The sequence below is a fragment of the Equus caballus genome, chromosome 14, assembly GCF_041296265.1.
Source record: "Equus caballus isolate H_3958 breed thoroughbred chromosome 14, TB-T2T, whole genome shotgun sequence".
Classification (NCBI taxonomy): domain Eukaryota; kingdom Metazoa; phylum Chordata; class Mammalia; order Perissodactyla; family Equidae; genus Equus; species Equus caballus.
In genome coordinates, this window is record NC_091697.1 from 83,587,784 (window position 1) to 83,605,524 (window position 17,741).

General features: G+C 33.9%; 1 protein-coding gene across 2 annotated transcripts in view; it reads left to right on the forward strand.

The window, feature by feature from the left end:
• The window catches only part of SLCO4C1 (solute carrier organic anion transporter family member 4C1), a 61,786-nt gene that overhangs the window by 37,205 nt on the left and 6,840 nt on the right, over nt 1–17,741 (forward strand). For both annotated transcript variants that reach the window (XR_011425664.1, XM_023617924.2), the window contains exons 4-9: nt 3,842–3,938; nt 5,373–5,494; nt 6,654–6,769; nt 8,829–8,973; nt 9,386–9,581; nt 15,175–15,328. Coding sequence is in view for 1 of the 2 variants with exons in the window: in XM_023617924.2 (XP_023473692.2) it covers nt 3,842–3,938; nt 5,373–5,494; nt 6,654–6,769; nt 8,829–8,973; nt 9,386–9,581; nt 15,175–15,328 (830 nt within the window). In the remaining variant the exon portion in view is untranslated. The remainder of the gene's footprint in view (nt 1–3,841; nt 3,939–5,372; nt 5,495–6,653; nt 6,770–8,828; nt 8,974–9,385; nt 9,582–15,174; nt 15,329–17,741) is intronic.

A 17,741-nucleotide genomic window follows, 5' to 3' on the forward strand; every position in this document is an offset into this window, starting at 1 on the left:
ATTTTATGCATAGCAAGGCAAAAATGGGCAAAATAGAAACAAAATTTGCAACCTATTAGAATGAAGGAAAAAAGGTGGTTAATGTGACCTCTCTATCCTCACAACCTTTTCCATGACATTCATCCTTTATGTCTTTGTCTTTGATGCTTTCCTTGGGTTAACAATCTTTGTCCTTTAATTGGACTTTTTAATTCATTACAATTATTTTGTATTTAAATCTTTCATCTATTAAAATAAAATCACTGCTTGTGATGAATTTTCTTAGTTTTTCATCTAAAAATGATTTTTTTTTTTTTTACCCTTTTCTCTGATGACCATTTTCACTAGGAATAGAGTAGAAGTGTAGTGGCTTCCAGACTAGGGATGAGCCTAAGTCAATTTAGTAGTCTCTCTCGGGGCTGCATTGAACACACTTGACTTCCAATGACTATGGCAATAGGTCCTTGCTATAGACTGAATGTTTGCATCCCCTCCAAAACTCACATCGAAACCTAATCCCCAGTGTGTTGGCATGTGGATGTGGAGCCTTTGGAAGTGATTAGGTCATAAGAGTGGAGCCCTCATGAATGAGATTAGTGTCCAAATGGGCTTCCCATTTGCTGTATGTTCTTATTTCTTGCCCCTTTTTTCTTTCTTTTTGATAACTTATTATTTATTATTTCATTCCCTTCTCTATTAATTTCCTAGGGTGTCTCTCTTTTAGTATTCATCTACAAATTACCTTATATGCAAACTTGATTTTATGAAATTCTAATGTTAATTGATACTTTTACCACATTCCTGATTATCACAAAGGTCTTAGAACCCTTTAACTTCACTTATTCCCCTCCCAACATTTATTCAATTATTTCTGTGTACTTTAATCACTTATATACTTAAATTCCTGAGATAATTATTATTAATGTTTTATTTAAAAATATTCATCCACTTTTACCAACATGTTTAGCTTGTGTTTTTTTTCACTGAGGAAGATTCGCCCTGTGCTAACATTTATTGCTGATCTTCCTCTTTTTTTGCTTGAGGAAGATTAGCCCTGAGGCAACATCTGTGCCAGTCTTCCTCTGTTTTGTATGTGGGATGCTGCCATAGCGTGGCTGGTGAGTGATGTAGGTCAGCGCCTGGGATCCAAACCCGAGAACCTGGGCTGCCGAAGCGGAGCACACAGAACTTTAACCACTCGGCCACGGGGCTGGCCCCCTGCCACATGTTCAGCTTTTTTATTGCTCTTCTTTCCTCTGCACTTCTGAGCTTCAATCTGGAATCATTTTCCTTTAATTTGAAGAATTGTCTTGAGTTAATTTACTGAAACAATCTGCTTGTGATGAATTCTCTTAGTTTTTCATCTAAAAATGATTTTTTTTTTTTACCCTTTTCTCTGATGACCATTTTCACTAGGAATAGATAACTAGTTGGTCATTAAGTTTTCTCAGTACTTTAAACATATTGTTCTGTTGTCTTTTCATTCCATTGTTTGTTGCGTATGTTTCCATTTTTTAAGATTCTTTTCTCCTTCTGTTTGATTTTCCTTAGTTTTATTTACTATGATGTGTATAGGTGCAAAATTCCTTTTATTTTACTTGTTTTGGATTTATATGACTTCATGAATATATTGCTTGTTATTTTTCACTTGTCTTGGGATATTTCCTATGATTATTTATTTAAGTATAACTTGTGCCCTATTGTTTCCTCTCCTGGGACTCCAATTACATGTATGCTAGACCTTTTTTTAAAATATGTTCTTTGTCTCTTACTCTCTTTTCTGTATCTTCTATCCTTTGTTTCTTCTGTGCTTCTTGAAAATATTTACAGATTTAATGATATATCTTCCAATTTAGTAATCCTCAGTTTGATTTTGAGTAGTTTGCTATGGATCTCTTTCATTATTTTAATTTTGATGAATGTATTTTATAGTTCAAGAATTTTTTTCCAAACCCACTCTATGTGTCTCTTAATAATTTCTCAGTCTCTTATGTACTTGGGAACACTGCAATCTGGGATTCTCTTTATCTGTTTTCAGGTATTGAGTTTATTTGAAGCTAGGCTGCACTTACTATGTGGGCAAGTATAGCTTCCTAGGCACCAACTTAAAATGTAGGGTGGGTGACGTTTACAAGATGTACTCCCAAGCCAGGGGTTCTGGACTGCAACTTTTATTTCCCTGCTTCTTAGAGACCAGCAAAGGACTGCTTACCCTCCCAGTGCCTTTTGTAGAATCAGCAAGTATACCTAGGAAAATTAAGTCCCAATTTGCTAGATATGTCTCCTCCAGAAACTTGACTCAGTGATTCTTCACTATTTTTATCTGTTTGCCTTCAAGCAGATATTTAAAAGTATTTTTTACAGTTTTTAAAAGTTTTCCTTAGTAATTTGTTTGGAAACACTAGTCCTCTATACTAATTTTCGAGTTATATCAAATTTACTTTTTCGTCACTTGAAGACTTTAAATCTTTTGCTTTCTTGATGTATTTCTTTTTATGAATATATTTGTGAGTATATACAAAGCAATCCTTATCGCTATGCATGGAATAATTGCTGAAGACTGGAAAAAGCAGGTGATCTAGACAGTGCTACTCAGTGTGTGTTCCATGGAACCATGCGAACATGAAGATAAGTCAGATAATGAAAATAAACTTTTATAGCAATTTTATACTTCCACAAAATTTATAACGTATCCTTACAAAGGTATTAGTCTAAACCCAATTGGAAATGATTTTTAAAAAAACGTCTGTCACCAAAGATAATTTGAGAATTACTTATTTCCAGCATTTTTAATCGTGTACTTTTATCCATAAAATTTTTTGAGCATGAATCCTTTCTATATACACACATATTTATAAATTTTATACTTAAAATTTTCTAATATATTTTTGCATTTTAAAATGTAACAATATATAAATTAAGTTTAAATTAATTTATATTTAATTAAGTATAGATACAAACAAGTTGATTATATGAATTAAATTGATTAATATTAATTATAAGGTAAATAGAATTAATAACTATGATATAAATATAATCATATTATAATTTATGTAAGGTACTTGATAGGTAAATAAAAGTTCTTACATGTTTTCAGATCATCCGTGCGTGACTTTTACTTTGGAGACGTGGTCTAGTACATCAATCATTTTTGCCATTGATGTACGCTTAGCTTTGGTATGCTGTATTCCTCTTCATTTGTGTGTGAGAATGAGAATCCAGAAGGTGGTAATAGACTAGAATACTGATGTATGCATAAATTTTTTTGCAAAAATCAAATGTCATATATGGCAAAACATTAAGTATCCAGGAGAAATAACGTCTGTTTAATTCTGCTGCAAGTAAAAATGGGAGATTTACTAACAGTGGGGGTTTAAATTAATGGCTTACTTTTAAGAAACAGACTAACGAGCAGATCTAGGTTTTAAGATCAGCTGCTGTTGTGGAGAATAAAAAGTGTTTTTGGAGTATGTACAGAGTGGAAAAAACTTCTCATTTCACATTGTTTTCTTCCGTAAGAATTGTAAATAATTATTGTCACCATCCGTACAGGATAATGGTTGATGTACTACCCCTACTGCCAGTCAACAGGATATAACTTTCCATGGATTTATAATTGTTGGGTTTATTGCAATTATTATAGTCTAACAACTTTTACATTGAATTATATATTTTAAGCTCCGTGTCTTGACAGGTGATACCATTCAAATTATATTTTTTAGTGAAAAGATGTGTAATTTTGATATAATTCTAATCATTTTGATTTTTCTACACTAAAATATTTGTCTTTCTTCACTATTATTAGACATGCAAAGCAAAGTTGTACAGAATGCCATTTTCAATGTCTTTGTTCTTTTTCTAGGAATTGGCTATGCTATGTCAATATTAGGCCCTGCTATTGGCTATGTGTTGGGAGGACAACTGCTAACCCTGTACATTGATGTTGGTATGGGACAAAGGCAAGGAAATATCTGTTTTTCTTTTATTTAAATGTGTTTTATTTTAATAAGGTTAACGTCATAGACAGAACATTTCACAGTATTTCCTTAGTATAGCATAAGGGATTTTTCAAGAAAAAAAATTGAATATGACCAATTTTTATATAATATTTTTGGCTGCATTGCTTCATGAATTAATGCCACCCCATCTATTAGTATAATGCATTCATTCATAAATAAGGATGCTTAATGGTCACCTGGTGAAAATTTTCAAAATCCATGTCTAGGACCCCTTGTATCATTCAAAAAGAAGAATTAAATCAATATTAATTGTATTTCCAGAAGATTTAGCTAGAGATAGATAGCGTAAAGAGTCTCAAGAGTCTGTGATTCTCAGACTAAGTTCTAGCGTACCTCTGATGGTGTCATAGAGATCACAAGTGTGTGATTTTAACAACTGTGACAATGGAGGATAGTAGTAGGTAATGTTTATTTATCCCATACTGTGTTCTAGACAACATATGCATTGTGTATCACCTTATTTTACGGGCCATTTTATTTAATCTTCTTAATAACCCAATAAGGTAGTTGATTGGCATACAGCTTGGTAAGTGGCCAAGGCATGAATCGAAGCAGATCTTTTTGAGTTCAAAATCGCCCTCTTTACCACTGAGTTACTTTCTCCTTTGCCTGAATAGAGAAGTTAGTGGCCTTTGGTGAGGCCATATTTTCTCATTTTACCACCGGGAATCATAACTACACAATTCTTTGCATGACTGTGAGCATTGAATAAGAAAATTGGTCATGGGTATATGACATTTTTCTTTAAGCTGTTAGTCCTAGGTTAATCTTTTAGAGGCTATATATAAAAGATGTGCATAAGAAGCCCTTAAAGCGGAGAACTGGCTTTTCAAGAAAGAACATTTTAATTTCAGTGGAGAATTACATGAGTTGTAGGAGTGATGTGTTTTTTGGAAGAGCCTATTGATGTAAAAATATGAGAACCCTTATAAAAAACTGGTATCACATGAAGAAGAATTCTACATTTAAATGAATGCCGTAATTGAAGCAGAGTGTATGGGCTTTTATATAGATTAGTGATTTGCTATAGATGTATTTAATTTGATATAGTAACGACTGTGTCAAATATAGATAAAAATGTTCAGAAATTCTATGTATGCTTTCAAACATTCAGCATACCTATATTTACTATTAAATATTTTAAACTTTCATGTCATATTTGCCATTTTGAAATGCTTTGTAAACCATAATTCCTATACCTTTCATTTATGCCTATCTGTTGTTTGATTCGTCTCAATGGCTCAACTTAAAATTTGGATATCATAATAATGTTACTCTATATATGCATTTGAGTTTTAAAGCATATAATTATCCCAACTGAGTTTTAATTAACAAGCTAGAGTTGACTTTTACCTCTCGTTTTTCTGTCATAAGGATTGATATCACTGAGGACGATCCGAGATGGCTGGGGGCCTGGTGGATTGGATTTCTTGTATCTTGGCTCTTTGCTTGGTCTTTGATCTTACCTTTTTCTTGCTTTCCAAAACATTTGCCAGGTAAAAATGTTTTCTTTAACACCAGGGAGTTTTATTTCAACTCTAGGCCAAATGTTGCTTTCTATATGATTAATAAGAACCCTAGAAAATTTATTGTTTTATAGAATCTCAGTTGTCTGCCTATGCAAACTTTTGAATATCTGTCTTTAATTTAGGAAATATTGGGTAGCAATCTTAATATTCATGTTTTTTCTTTATTTCCAGTTAATAATCAATAAAGCTGTACATATTCACCTCCCAGCTTGTAAACTATTAGTTCGTCTTCAGTCACTAACTTTGAGAGCCAATCTGCTTTAAATTACTGATGTTAATTATTTGTTGATGAAAGTACGAGTATTTTTTTTCCAATAGTCACCAGTCATGTTGTAGTCTACTCATTTTTTGCCATATTTCAAGACTAACAGTCTGTCCAAAGAGAAAAGATTAATATAAAAGAATATCCATTCCTTTCTCTATGAGATTTTGCTTCTGTGTAATGACATAGTGCAGATATGTAGTTTACGTATCTGTAAAGGTAGTTTTCTCTAGGCTGAAGGTATTTAGTTGTTTCTATTGTTATATGTAACAGGATTAGATTATTGACTTTTAGAAATGGGCCAATGAAAATTTGGAGAGTAGAAGTAGGTGGACTCATTGATTTCTTTCTACCCTGGGCCCATTCAACTTATGATTCCATGTATTGACTGTTTTCTCAGTTTTATTGACAGTACCGTTATTAAATATCCAAGGAACATGGTAATAGATGGCAAATATTATTTTGTCTGCAAACCACGTTAGAATTAAAGAGAGTATAGGAAAAAAAGCCTCAAACATAATTTGTTTAATGTCTAAAGGATGATAAAGAGAACGATTTGAAATGAAAAAAAAAGATGTTAAGAGAGATTTTAAATAAAGAGAATAAATATGTTATTGGAGAAAAATAGTCTCATCTTAATTTTTAGACTGGTTGGGACTTCTGTAGCTAATGGTGGTCATACTAGCTCTTAGTACAGCCAGACTACAGACAAAGACATTCATAGAATTTTGTTGACACAGAGAGGAACTGGCTCCTTATGTTATGGAATTTCTATACTTGTAGAAGTGTGTGTCAATTAAAAAGTAAGAATTTTTAAAAGTGAAGAATGAAGTGTTAGAGCAAGTACCTTTCCTGTTTTTTTAGGTACAGCAAAAATTCACGAGGGAAAAACTTGCCAGACTCATCAGAGTAAGAGTTCCTTACAACAGACAGATCAGAATTTTGGGAAAAGTTTTAAAGATTTTCCAGCAGCCCTAAAGGTAAAATACCACTCTACACTCACACACACACCCCCACACATACACCACACACACAAATATATATGTAGATACATGTATATATTATATATACACATAAATAAACACACATACAAATATTGTCATAATGCATTCCTTTTTGCTTATTTACTATAATTCTAGCTCTTATAAACGACTCTTCAGATTTAGTTTTATTGTGCTTTGAGTAAATCAAAACTATTCCAGAGTAGAATGTTTGAAAGAACATGAGTTATCGTATTGGCAATATCAATTTTCAGTGGTTCCTCATTAGCACACAGCCCATTATTCTGTACCATTTCCCTTATGAAATGGAACAATTATCACTGAATTATAAATATATATTTGAGAATGCCAAACCAATATTTTTCCCTTGTGAAAGAAGTGCAGTTAGTGCTTACTTGGTTTAAATTTGAGGTTAAAGAAATGAAAGGGTATGGTCTATTCTGTTGTGCTCTGGAGAAAAGCAGTCTTTCAATTTAGCATTATAAAAATTTTGTACATAAGGGAGTTTATAATTTTAACTTTTCAAGATTTGAAATTATTTACTTTCCATTATTTTTTTTCTCCTCAAATGAAAGCCTTAAACTGTTTTTCTCCATTCATTCCACCTTTCAACTCTCCCTCTTTCTCTCCCATACAGGTGCATTCTTGTTGTTTCGCTGAGATTGTTCATAATTTTTTATTCCCACTACTATTATTTTCTTTTATAGTAGTTCTGTTCTGTTTCATATATTTCTATTTGATTTATTTTACAAGTTCTTGTTTATATTCTCATCAAGAGTCATTACTCACTACTGCTTTTTTTATCCTTATGGTCTCATGCTTCGAGATCTCGATTCTGATTCAGATCTCTTGGATACAGCATTTTATTGCTGGTTTTCCTCAGGTAGGATACCATCTAAGTATCCTTGAGTGTCAGAATGATATTTCTGACTGGATGAATAGTTTTGGATCATGTTCATTTAATCCCGGTAGTCTGTGGATGTTGTTTTGCTCTTTTCTTCTACTTAAATGTGTTGCAGTTGAGATCTGTGTTAATATGATTCTTACTTATTCTTTCCATTTGCAGATTTGTAAACTTTTTCATTTACTTTTGATTTCAGGAAATTTACTAGGTTATGCCTAAGTATGTGTTTTTTTCTTTAATCCTTGCTAGGAATCTGTTATCTTGTCAATCTGAAGACTTAAATATTTACTGTTATTATTTTTTACTTGTCACATGTCTTCGTTCAGGTGCTTTTTCTCCTTTTGTCATTATTGTTACTGTTACATTAGATCATCTGGCTCTGACTTCTAAATTTCTTATCTTGTTCCTTTGTAACTCCCGTGTGTGGGTGTGGGTAGGTGCGTGTGTGTGTGTGTGTGTGTGTTTTGCTCGGTTTTATGAATTTTTTTGCATTTAATATTCCAGAATTATAATTTGGTTTTCACTTTATGGTAAAATATATTGGAATAATGAATCTCTATATTCCCCTTTGATAGAGTAGTAAGATTCTGAGAAGTCCAGCAATATAGAGACCTATTTAAAATTGTTTAACTCTATACCTATCTCAGGTTCTTAACTACTGAGTCCTTTGCTCAGAGCAAGTCTCAAGTCTCACGTCTGAGACTTCGAGACCATTCTCATATGTGCTTACAGTCAAGTTCTTCCTTTACTGGACATAGGAATTCAAAACACAATAAAAATATCAAATAAGGTGTAGATTGATTGTATGGGGATTTACAGTAAGCTGGAGAAGGGACCATTTCTAAGTGGGCTTTTACCTCCTTTCCCTGGTCCCTTGCATATGCTAAAGGCTCAGTAACCCTACTAATGAATCATCTGTCAATTCTGTAAGTGCTCCACATATAATTTTTTTCAACATTGTATATATAAAGCTATTTATAATCCATATTTATACTTTTATGCTGAAAGAAATGCCAAAATTTTATAATTATATTGTCTATTAAAAATTTGCCATTTCATCTTGCTACCATTCTAATGCTGCATTTTGCAGTATAATCATAGTTATTCATTTGGTGAACTGTATTTTTTCTTTAGAATTTGATGAGGAATACTGTCTTTATGTGTTTAGTTGTATCAACTTCTTCAGAAGCCTTAATTACTACTGGATTTGCTACGTTTTTACCTAAATTTATAGAAAATCAATTCGGATTGTCATCCAGCTTTGCAGCTACCCTTGGAGGTAAAACATTTTCTTTGTTCTAACTTAATCTAATAATTTTACTTTACTACATTAAATGTCTTAGATTAGTTTAGAATTTTGGTTAGCCCTCTCCTTGAAATTTAGACTTTGTACTGATTTTGATAGAAGTTTCTCATTTTCTGACATTGGGCAATCTATTGTATGAACTTGAGAGATACAGAGGCTACATAGCTAAAGAGAATATATGTATGAATCTTAATATTACAAACATTGATTTTATTAATCTCTTACTTAATATAATTATTGTCATTTATTCATATGTTTCTAAATCACATGAATGCTGTCATATATTAAATCCATATTGTGCTTGTTTTTGGCATTTTCCAATTATTGGTCTGAGTTACTGAGTGTACTTGTGTTTTCTCACTGGCTGTGTCTTCTCTTTTATTAGGGGCTGTTTTAATTCCTGGAGCTGCTCTCGGTCAGATTTTAGGTGGTGTCCTTGTTTCGAAATTCAAAATGACATGTAAAAACATAATGAAGTTTGCTCTGCTCTCATCTGTATGTGCACTTGTGCTGAGTTTTGTATTTCTTTATGCCAGCTGTGAAAATGAGCCATTTGCTGGTGTTTCTGAATCATATAATGGGTAAATATATCTCAATGCTTTTTGCTATTAATACCAGAGCAATCAACTATGTGTGTATTTCCAAGTATAAGCTTTCTTAAATAAAATGATGAGAGATTGGCTTTTTTTTTTTTTAAATTGGATGGCTGCTCCTATGTAAGAATATGTAGTTTTTATTTTTTAATTTAAATAATTGATATGTTATTAAAAGTTGAGTATTCAGAGAGCATTTAAGGAGCAGCTATTCTGTACTGGGTACTATGCTTATTACAAAGATTAATATTACAGAACCTTTGCCTTAAAGGATCCAACATCCTGGGGAGAGTTTCACTTATGTGTTTCTATTGATTTAAATGTTTTAAAATGGAGATGACTCCCTATGGTGAAATTCTCTTATTAAGTGGGTTAAAAATAGACTGGGAGAGAAATTAAAATGAGGGTAGTCCTAGGTGATACTAATGGTTGTATCTGTTTTAGAAGTTCATGTTTATTGTAGAGAAATAAATAACTTCTTGTTGTGACCTGTAAATATGTTTCTACCTATAACTGGTTTGACTACTTTGTCTTTCTTTGCCTTGGTTGTTTAGCTTTGAAATCCTAAGCCCTGGGTAGAGGATCAGGCAGGAGGGCGGTGCATAGCCGTGGATTTCAGAGCCCACAGTACTGCTTCAATTGTCTCGTTGCATGGGTTTGAGGCTGTTGAGGGAGGTGGTACTCCAGGTCAAGGACTCTATAACTTTGTGTTAAATGGCATTCAGATAACCTAAAGAAAATGTACTTTGTCTGGAAAAGTTTGCCAATAGCAATTACTATGATTTGTATTGCTATTCGTGTCTGTCATTCTTTTACATTAATGAGATGCTGAGCGTTCTAAAGCAGTGTTTAGTTCAGCTCCATTACATTTGTTCAACATTTGTTGACTGCTTCCTCTGGCAGACCTTTAGGGCAAAAATCCCTACTCTAAAGGAATTTACTGTGTAGCAAGAGAGATTGGGAAAGAAAACAGTGAATAAACAATGCATTAGGTAGTAAGAGTTAGACAGGACTATAGAAGGCAAAAGAAGGAGAGCTTTTCAGTTTCCTTTGATGGGATTTAGAAAGGGCTTCATGACATATTAGAGAAATGGAGTTTAAATATCCTTTAAGGCTACAGTTTTGAGAGAAAAATTTGAGAAGAAGGAAAGGCAGAGGGAATATATTAAGCCAAGGCATAAATGCTAGAAAGTGAGGTAGGTTCAAGGACCAGTCTGAATGGAATTTAGGTCATGTGTCTGGAAATATTAGAAAAATATCTGGAAATATTGAAAGCTAGGTAGAGGTAGGTTGTGCAGACCTGACGTTCATATCTATGAATTTCACCCAAATGTATCCCAAGAAACTACATTTTTTCTATGTTCCTTTTAGAAGAAAGTTCTGGATAGTTTAACACTAGCCTATCACCTTGACCAGTGAATGGTGTAGATGTGAATCCATCTGGTATTGTCTACCTTAAACAAGAGTCATCATCAGATGAGTTGTCCTTAACCTGATCAAGAGGGAAGGCAAGTGAGCTGGTGTCAGTTTGACGTGGGGGTTGATCATTGAGAGATATCAAGATCTGGGTCATAGAGGTCATGCTTAATGTACATACACATTCTTAGTGATGAAAAAAGCGAAAATGAGTCTACAAACATACATGCACATTCACACACACGCGTTTGTGTAGATATAAATATAGACAGAGATAGAATTTAATGTCACAAAGGAAGTGTGACTGTCAGGTTATTTTTTCTCTGTGGCCCCAAATTCTTTTTTTTTTTTTTTTTTGGTGAGGAAGATTAGCCCTGAGCTAGCATCTGTGCCCATCTTCCTCTATTTTTTGCATGTGGGATGCTACCACAGCATGGTTTGATGAGTGGTGCATAGGTCCACTCCAGGGACCCAAATCCATGAAACCCAGGCTGCCAAAGCGCAGTGCACAAACTTAACCACTATGCAACTCAGCTATCCCCCTCAAATTCTTAATTTTAGCTCTGTACCCTGCATATTAAAATGTCTATATCATGCACAGTTCAGTCAAAATAGCCTCATCCAAGAAAAGTGTATATAAGGAAAAGTATATAGACAGAAGAACAGACTAAGAAACTCAAGAAATACTTTGTTAGTGAGGGGAAGAAAGAAGAGGTTGTGAAGATGTGGGGTTTCTAGTAGAGTGGTGCAAAGAATCTTTGCCTTTTGCCATGTAACCACCGGTGGTGAAAAAGACCTTTTGAGACTATGAATTAATGAATTAGGCTTATTGATAAGTTGATCCTGTTTAACAGTATATCCAAAAAGCTTAAGATCAATAATTTTGATTATTTCGGGAGATATTTTTAATATTCATAATATTTTAAATGAATTCATTATTATATGTTTAATATGGGCACAACACTAAATTCAGCTGAAAGGAGATGGTCTAAATATATTTCTAGAAATCTATTAGTTATTAAAGTTTCCCATTTTTCTTACTTTGCCTCGACATCTATAGGATCTTTGGGTCTTTTTTGGAAGTCAGTGTTGGTAATGGTGGTTTGTGTTTTACTTTATACTTAGAACCTCATCACATATGAAATAGCGTAGTAAGGACACACAATATTTTTTCTCTCTTGAGCCTATAGCTAGAATTTCATTGCTTATTGAAATAGCACCTTAAAGGGGCCAATGTATCACGCTACTGCAATAGGGTTAGGGAGATCTTTCCTTATTGTAGAGGCAGGGTTATAGACTAGTTTGGATTCAAATGAGAAATTAATGTTTAAATTCTACTATTTGTGATAAACATGCTTCTCATATTTACATATATGTGCATATATGTTTTAAACATTCAAAATTTTAAAAATTTAAAATATCTTAAAAATAATATGTATATATTAGGACAACTTAATAAACTTAGCAATCAATTTTCCTAATAACAGTTTCCCCTTTACCTCATGAAGTAAACCTTTATAAAATATATAGGTTAAAGGACTGACCCTTGATAATAAGGAATATATGCTATATTTCTTTGTTTCTCCCATAGTTTGCATCGTACTGTCTTAAACTTTCATGTTCTCAGTAATCATTTATCAGTAATATGAGAATTATACATTGGAAAATTTAAATTTAAAAATTCTTGTGTAGAGGCTATTTCTAGAGTTGCAGAGAGAGTTTTTGTCTTCTCACCTTATTTCCACATCTATATTGTAAACTAGTTGTGGGCAGAGACTGTAATGCTTGCTTTTGTGAATAGAATCATGCTTGATAAAGAAATCTAGCAGCAGCCCATGGACTAAATTAGAGGAGAATCCAGGCAGAATGCAGAATTACTTAAAATTTACTTTTTGATCACCCTTTTCTTCAAACTCCCCACTGATTTGTTTCCAGTTTGTTTTGTATTCTTCTCTTTATTCTTTCATGAGCTTCTTTTTCTCCATCTACTCCTTAAACATCATCATTTTGCAACATAGCAATTATTGTCTCCTAATACTTAGATAAATCACTCATTTACTGTTTTGTTGGTTTTTTTTGAGGAAGATTAGCCCTGAGCTAACATCTGCTGCCAATCCTCCTCTTTTTGCTCAGGAAGATTGGCCCTGAGCTTAACATCTGTGCCCATCTTCCTATACATATATGTGGGATGCCTGCCACAGCATGGCTTGATAAGCAGTGCTAGGTCTGCACCTGGGATCCAAACTGGGGAACCCCAGGCTGCTGAGGTGGTATTCTGGCACTTAACCGCTCTGCCTTGGGGCCGACCCCCCCATTTACTGTTTTTTACCCCAGTGCAAGGAAGTTAGCTTCATGGTTGTAGGGGATTTAATCCCTCCCTCCCCTTCCTTTTCTCCTTCCTTCCTTTCTCTGTCTTTCTCTCTCTCTATTTCTTTTAGATGATATATTTCCACCACTTTTGAGTCTAGCACATAATTGGAGCTATGTATTCGTGAAATAAATGGACTCCTAATACCACTGTACTCTTCTTACTCTACAATCTTCATATGGTTGATCTTCATTCTCATGGTTTCAGCTACATCTATGGGCAAATGCTTATTAAGAAAGCTAGCTCCAGGCCAAATTTCTTCACCAAATTTGAGACTCTTAATCTCAATATGTATAAAACCATACCTCATCTCTTCCTCAAAACTTGTTTCTTCTCTACCAAAACACCAAGGTAGACACTGAGTCACTCTTGACTCTTCCATGCTGTTCCCATCTTCAATCAATCAAACAGCAAATCATACTGATTCTGCATCTAAAATATTTCTCAAGTCTGTTTCCTTTAATCAAGTGTCCTATTTGAGTTCTCCTATACATTGTCATAACTTACTGTCTGATGTATTGTAACTGGTCCCCTTCCTTCAAATTCATGTTCTGTTTAACTCCTAGGATTATTTCTTCAAAATGGGTTTTTGACAATATCACTTTCCAGTCTAAAAATACTTTGATTACCTTTTCAAAATAGGTTAAAGCCCATTGTTTTTAACAAGGCCCCTTAGGCCCTCAATAATCTAGTCTCTGACTCCTCTCCAGCTACATTTCTTCTCACTCTCTGTCCTAGACATCAGTCATATTTCTCCGCATAGGATGCCGTTTCTCATCATTGTGCCTTTGTACCAGCTTTTCTGAGGTGCCCTTCGCCTCCCCCATTTATCCAGCTGACTATTACTCATCCTTTACGACTCGTCTCAGGCAGCAGCTCCTTCAGACCCTCTTATCTAAACTTTGGCTTGTTTTGTGTCATTCCTCAGTGCTTCTAAAATACACTTTGCAGATATCTATAACCATACTCGCCATATTAGTGTATAGTTATCTGTGTCCCTCTCTATTACTTGACTGTGACGTCTTTGAGGACAGTGACTATCTTACTCAGCTTTGTATTCTTGATACCTATTGTGGGACCTAGCACTTGTCAATATATATATTGGTTGAATGAATGAATGATTAAGGGATTGGAGAAGTATCTTTGCTTAGGATAACCCTTTATATTATCAAAGATGTTGTCTCCTTATTAAGAGGCTGCATGGAACCACACTGAGCTTAGGAATCAGGAGTATTATATTTGGCAAAGAAAGAAAAGTAACTTAGTCTTTCTGGGCCTCAGTTTTCCCATTGATAAAACCAGTATGTTGAAGGCCCTGATTTTATTCATCCTTCCAGATTTAAAATTTTGCCCCCACTCCAGGGAAATTTGGCGGTACCTGGAGACATTTTGGTTGTCATAACTAAGAGGATGCTACTGGCATCTAGTGGGTAGAAGCCAGGGATGCTGCTAAACATCCTACAATCCACAGAACCAGCTTCCCCTGCCCCCTTGCCCCCAAGAAAAGAATTATCGGGTATCAAATGAGAAACTCTGCTTTATTTGCTTACTTTGCCTATTTTTATTATCACTGATAGACATTACCTTATATAATATTGTTTCTACTGCCTCTCTCTTCCACAAGAAGTTAAGCTCTATGTGAAAAGGTAGACATTGTATTCGTTTTATTCATTCAGAAATTAAATGTGTTGAGTGATTGAATAAATGACCGAAGAGCAAGATATAACAATGCTTCTGAACTGTTCATTAAAAGTTATAACATAGATAATTTGCCCATCTTTCATTTCTTGTTGACAGGACCGGAGCACTGGGAAACTTGACCGCTCCTTGTAATGCCGATTGTAACTGCATGCGATCATATTATTATCCTCTTTGTGGAGGAGATGGAGTCCAATATTTTTCTCCCTGCTTTGCAGGTTGTAAAAGTTCTGTTTCAAAAAGACAGCCAAAGGTAACTCGTGTCTGCTACTTGACCTTCACGAGGCAGTGTGTTTGTATATTTATGGCTGGCCTTCTTTATCCCTCCAGTGGAATTACGCAGGGCCTCTTCCCTCCTTCCTGGCCCACCTCCTCCGTTCAGAAGCCAGGCATAAAGTTTCAGTCAAGTAAGAGGAATAAGCTCTAGAGATCTGCTGTACAACATGGTACCTATCGTCAACAATAATGGATTGTACACTCAAAATTTGTTAAGAGGGTAGATTTCATATTAACTTTTCTTACCTTAATTAAAAACAGAAAAAAGCCCGTGACTACTCCAGCTGAAAAAGATTCTTCTTCCTTTATACTTCAGGTGCAAATCTTGTTGAAAAATCAATTTGGCAGTTACTCACATACATCTTTGTAACATTACTTCTGTTACAGTAGTGAAATACTATTTACCTGGTTTTATTTTTTCTCAGCTATGTGTTATGCCTCTTAAAGTCAGAGAACTTTTCCTGTTCTTACTAAGGACAGTGTATACAACGGAAACATAATAGATATTTGTTGCTTTTATTTGAAGCACCATGGATTCGTTTGGAAATATCCAAATCCTTAATTCATTCTCAGATACAAATTTACTTTTCATTCTGTATTAGAATGCTTGTCAGTTTGCCTAGATTGATTTCTTTTTCATACAGCTAAGGACTTGAAGAGAATCCAGGGGGACTTTTACTGTACTACATCTACAGTCTGAAGATGTCACCTTAGTTAAATTTAAGAGACTTGGGAACAGATAATATTCGCATTACTAGTAGTACATAATATGTTATATATTAATAGAAAATGTGATAACTTAGAAAGACCCGAGGGAAATACATACTATGATATGAGACCACTATGAATAAGATGTGTTAGAATTATATGACCAAACAGCACAATTTTAAATATTTGAAATAGGGATTAGTGAAATGGCGTTTCTTTTCCTATATAAAGATAGGTTTAAGATGGCAAGAAAAGATTTCTACATAAATAAGTAGAAGTAATTGAAATAATCTATAAAATTGTTTCAGATTTCTTCTAAAGCTAACGTGGATATGTATGTGTGGTTATACACATTATGTTCATATATACACACAAAAATATATGTTTTTACATATATATATACATATCTTTAATGATTTCGTGTGTAATAAATACATTAAACATTTATCTCAAAAGCCTAGGATTTGATCTTCCTGCTGGGAGTAAACCAGAATGTGAGAAACAATGTACGTTTTTTCAAATAGATTTTAAAATGATCATCTAAGAACATTGAAAAATATGTCAGAAAAAATTGTCTGTGGTGAATCATAGTAGACCTGATGGACTTGGATGACATATGTGCAGATTTCATCCTTGAAATAAAACTAATTAGATCCCTACCGGGGAGCGCCTATGAAAGTTTAGTAAAAGACATCAGGAAGATTTTTAAGACCCCAAAACTGAGAGTTATCATATCTTCAAACCAGTGGGCATCTGGGATTGCTTTAATTTTAAAAGAGGTTGAGAAAATTAGGTCTTCGTGTCAGTTATAAGAAACCAAATTCCATAGGTGAGTGTGATGCATACCATAGAATTGGAACTACCTGGAAGGTGACTGTGCCTTTGAGAGGTGTGGAAGTAGGCAGCATCTTCCTGTATATAAAATACAACCAGTAGGTGCTATTGACTAACTCTGCTTAGAGGATTATGACAGAAATTTAAGGTATTGGAAGGGTTTTACTCACATAACATGTTTAGACACAAATACCACTCTGTACAAGGAAACCAAAATAAGTAAATAATTTAAAATAAAAATCTAATACACAAAGCACACTTGAAATGGTATTGATTATTTTTGATATGGTTAATTTGATATTTCTGTTTTTCACTAAATACTATAATTGCCATTTTAAACATTAAATTGTCTTCTAGGGATTGTTTGGGAAAAACAAGTTATTTTGACTTCCAAATTTTCTATGTGTTCTGGCTTTTTTATGTCCAGTTAGTCCATGTAACAACTTATTTTTTCACAGGATTTTTTTTCTCATAGAATATTTTAGATAGGCAAAATATATTGATAATAATGTAATAAACACCTATGCACGTTTGTTCACAGAAATATTAGTCTTATATTTCACACCAGTGACCCAAACTACAAAAACAGATGTTGGCTAACAGCTAGCTATATTGTGGGTAAATGTATCCTTTTTTATGTAAGAGAGTTGTAAGTATATCAAGATAGAAAATACTGTTCTCGGTTTTCCTTCTTAAAATTTTTAAGGGCTACATTACTTTATTATTTGATATATGCGATTGCTGAGTATGTAATAGTCTGTTTTGGGGGTGTCATCTGCATATTTAGGATTCTTGAGTTACTACCAGTGGTTCAGAGGAGCTTTGGCAGCCAAAAAGGTCTCTGGCCT